General features: G+C 54.7%; 1 protein-coding gene across 1 annotated transcript in view; it reads left to right on the top strand.

Moving 5' to 3' along the window:
- Window positions 1–3,496, top strand: part of RACGAP1 (Rac GTPase activating protein 1) — a gene marked incomplete at its 5' end in the record, with an annotated part of 8,167 nt that overhangs the window by 2,819 nt on the left and 1,852 nt on the right. The window contains 6 exons of the mRNA XM_009069721.1: window positions 311–475; window positions 1,563–1,658; window positions 1,862–2,060; window positions 2,360–2,465; window positions 2,707–2,839; window positions 3,283–3,418. Coding sequence (XP_009067969.1) covers window positions 311–475; window positions 1,563–1,658; window positions 1,862–2,060; window positions 2,360–2,465; window positions 2,707–2,839; window positions 3,283–3,418 — 835 coding nt within the window. The remainder of the gene's footprint in view (window positions 1–310; window positions 476–1,562; window positions 1,659–1,861; window positions 2,061–2,359; window positions 2,466–2,706; window positions 2,840–3,282; window positions 3,419–3,496) is intronic.

Here is a 3,496-nt window from a genome sequence, read left to right on the forward strand (position 1 = left end):
ATCAGGACAAGGTTCTTCCCCCAGAGGTGTTTGGGCACTGAACAGCTCCCCAGGGCAGTGGTCATGGCCCCAAGCCTGACAGAGCTCCAGGAGTGTTTGACCAATGCTCCCAGGCACAGGGTGGATTTTGGGGTTGGATTTTGATCCTTGTGTGTCCCTTCCAGCTCTGGATATTCCATGCTTACATCTCAGGTCAATATGAACTGTACCAGTTACCTACATGAATGAGGGATCACATTTACCCAGTTTAACTCTGATGGAGTTACTCCACTGCACTAATCTCTCCCCTCTGTGTGCTCTGGATCCTCAGGTTATCAAGCCAGAATCGTGTGTTCCCTGTGGAAAGAGAGTGAAGTTTGGGAAGATCTCCCTGAAGTGCAGAGACTGTCGCGTGGTGACGCACCCCGAGTGCCGCGAGCGCTGCCCCCTGCCCTGCATCCCCACGCTCACGGGCACCCCGGTCCGCATCGGAGAGGTAGGGCCAGGCTGCCTCCCCAGCACAGCTCCTCTTGCTCAGAGCTGCACAGCTCCTCTTGCCCAGGGCTGCACTGCTCCTCTTGCCCAGGGCTGCACTGCTCCTCTTGCCCAGGGCTGCACTGCTCCTCTTGCCCAGGGCTGCACTGCTCCTCTTGCCCAGGGCTGCACTGCTCCTCTTGCCCAGGGCTGCACTGCTCCTCTTGCCCAGGGCTGCACTGCTCCTCTTGCCCAGGGCTGCACTGCTCCTCTTGCCCAGGGCTGCACTGCTCCTCTTGCCCAGGGCTGCACTGCTCCTCTTGCCCAGGGCTGCACTGCTCCTCTTGCCCAGGGCTGCACTGCTCCTCTTGCCCAGGGCTGCACTGCTCCTCTTGCCCAGGGCTGCACTGCTCCTCTTGCCCAGGGCTGCACTGCTCCTCTTGCCCAGGGCTGCACTGCTCCTCTTGCCCAGGGCTGCACTGCTCCTCTTGCCCAGGGCTGCACTGCTCCTCTTGCCCAGGGCTGCACTGCTCCTCTTGCCCAGGGCTGCACTGCTCCTCTTGCCCAGGGCTGCACTGCTCCTCTTGCCCAGGGCTGCACTGCTCCTCTTGCCCAGGGCTGCACTGCTCCTCTTGCCCAGGGCTGCACTGCTCCTCTTGCCCAGGGCTGCACTGCTCCTCTTGCCCAGGGCTGCACTGCTCCTCTTGCCCAGGGCTGCACTGCTCCTCTTGCCCAGGGCTGCACTGCTCCTCTTGCCCAGGGCTGCACTGCTCCTCTTGCCCAGGGCTGCACTGCTCCTCTTGCCCAGAGCTGCACTGCTCCTTTTGCTCAGAGCTGCACAGCCACATGCCAACGAGCTCGTTAATGCATCATTCCATAACTCTGCAGGGAAGGGGTGTAGGGGTGTGATCTTAGGGGGTGGTGAGTGGGGAAGATGCAGCTCTAAGTTGTGCTGATGGATGTAGTGTTGCTCTTCTCTGAGTTGGTGAAGAGGAAACAATACTTGTTTTTAAAGCTCAGATCTTGCTGTGAATTCCTGAGAGTGTGTTTGCCAAGTCTTGAAGAATGACTCGCTGTTTTTTCTTTTTGTTTTCCTTTCTGCCTTTTAGGGCACCTTGATGGATTTTGTCCCTTCTACTCCTCCAATGATCCCTTCCATCCTGGTGCACTGTGTTAATGAGATCGAGCAGCGAGGGCTGCATGAGGTAACAGCAAAATGAGGTGTGAAATGGGTGGTGGTGTCAGGGAAGCACATTGTTAACCCAACCATCCCTTATTTGTGGTGTGCATGGTGCTGCTCACTGGGTGACTGTGGGAGCAACGGGAGTGCTCAGGTGTGGAGAGAAGGTGGAGGTGGAAGAACATCAGTGACTCTCCTGCCTCTGAGCAAAGCTCTCTGCCATAACAGACAGGCCTTTACCGCATCTCTGGCTGTGACAAGACCGTGAGGGAACTGAAAGAGAAGTTTCTTAGAGCAAAAAACGTCCCTTTGCTCAGTAAGGTGGATGACATCCACGCCATCTGTGGCCTTCTCAAGGACTTTCTGCGTAGCCTGAAGGAACCACTTCTCACTTTCCGCTTAAACAAGGCTTTCATGGAAGCTGCAGGTGAGGAGCTGCTGTGTGACATCTCCAGCTCTTTCAGGCTTGATGGTTGTGGGTTTAGCTGTGAAGTGCTGTGGAGCTCTGGTGCTTGCAGCTCTGTTGATGTGCAACAGGCTGGGAAGATCTCTCTTAGTGCTGTACTGTTTGGGAAGAGGAAAAAGAACAAGTACTAGTTGGGCAGGGTACAAAGTTACTGCCATGGCATGGGAAGTTTCATGCTTCCTTGTGTCTGAGGCTATGAGGGGAATTTTGCAGCTTCTGGGATCACTTTGCGAGGTCTAAGTATTACTTTTTTCCCCTAGAAATCTCGGATGAGGACAACAGCATTGCTGCTACGTACCAAGCAATTGGAGAACTTCCTCAGGCCAATAGGGACACCTTAGCTTTCCTCATGATCCACCTGCAGAGGTATGTTCTGATGGACAGGTAGTCCCTGCCCATGGCAGGAAGGGTAGAACAAGGTGATCTTTAAGGTCTATCCCAACCCAGTTGCCACTGGTCCTTTCTCTAGTTGGATCTCATTACGTGAATATCAAGTCTTTATCCTGGAAAAAACCCCATGCAGAGGCTGAAGTGTGTGTGGGGCAGGGGAGCTGGATGACAAGGGAAGGGGAGAAGCTACATTTTTTGCTACTTCCTTTCCATGCAGGGTGGCTCAGAGCCCAGACACGAAAATGGACATCACTAACTTGGCCAAAGTCTTTGGCCCCACAATAGTTGCCCACGCGGTACCTGATCCTGACCCTGTGACTCTGCTGCAAGACACAAAGCGACAGCCCAAGGTAGATCAGCAGGGAGGACCAACCTGGGTGGATTTATCCCACTGAAAGGACTCAAACTGCTGCAGAGTCAAGGCCATGCCTGCCTGGTGTTGCCATGTCAGAGCTGTGTGATCCTGTGTGACATTGGAGAGGGACTCCCTACAAAGGGCATGGAGTGCCAGGACACAGGGAATAGCTTCCTATGTCCAGAGGACAGGGTTGCATGGGATACTGGGGGAAAAAATCTTCCCTGGGAGGGTGCTGAGGCACTGGCACAGACTGCCTGGAGAAACTGTGTCTGCTCCATCCCTGGAAGTGTTCCAGACCAGGCTGGATGGTGCTTGGAGTGGAGCGGGCTGGTGGAAGGTGTCCCTACCCATGGCAGGGGGTTGGAATGAGATGGTCTTTCAGGTCCTTCACACCTAAACCATTCTGTGATCAGCAACTCATGGTTGTCTCTGTAGGTCATGGAGCGACTTCTGCTCCTGCCTGTGGATTACTGGTCCCAGTTGATGACAGTGGAGCAAGAAAACGTTGACCCAGCTCACGTGATCGAGAACGCCAACGCCTACTCCACTCCACAGACACCTGAGGTTAAAGGTAACTCTGGGTTCTGCTCCACTGTTCAAAATAAAAACCCTCAGTCAAAGCTGCTTGGGAGGCTGTTGGATCCAACCA

This window comes from Acanthisitta chloris, unplaced genomic scaffold (genome assembly GCF_000695815.1).
Source record: "Acanthisitta chloris isolate BGI_N310 unplaced genomic scaffold, ASM69581v1 scaffold22062, whole genome shotgun sequence".
NCBI classification, from domain to species: Eukaryota; Metazoa; Chordata; class Aves; order Passeriformes; family Acanthisittidae; genus Acanthisitta; species Acanthisitta chloris.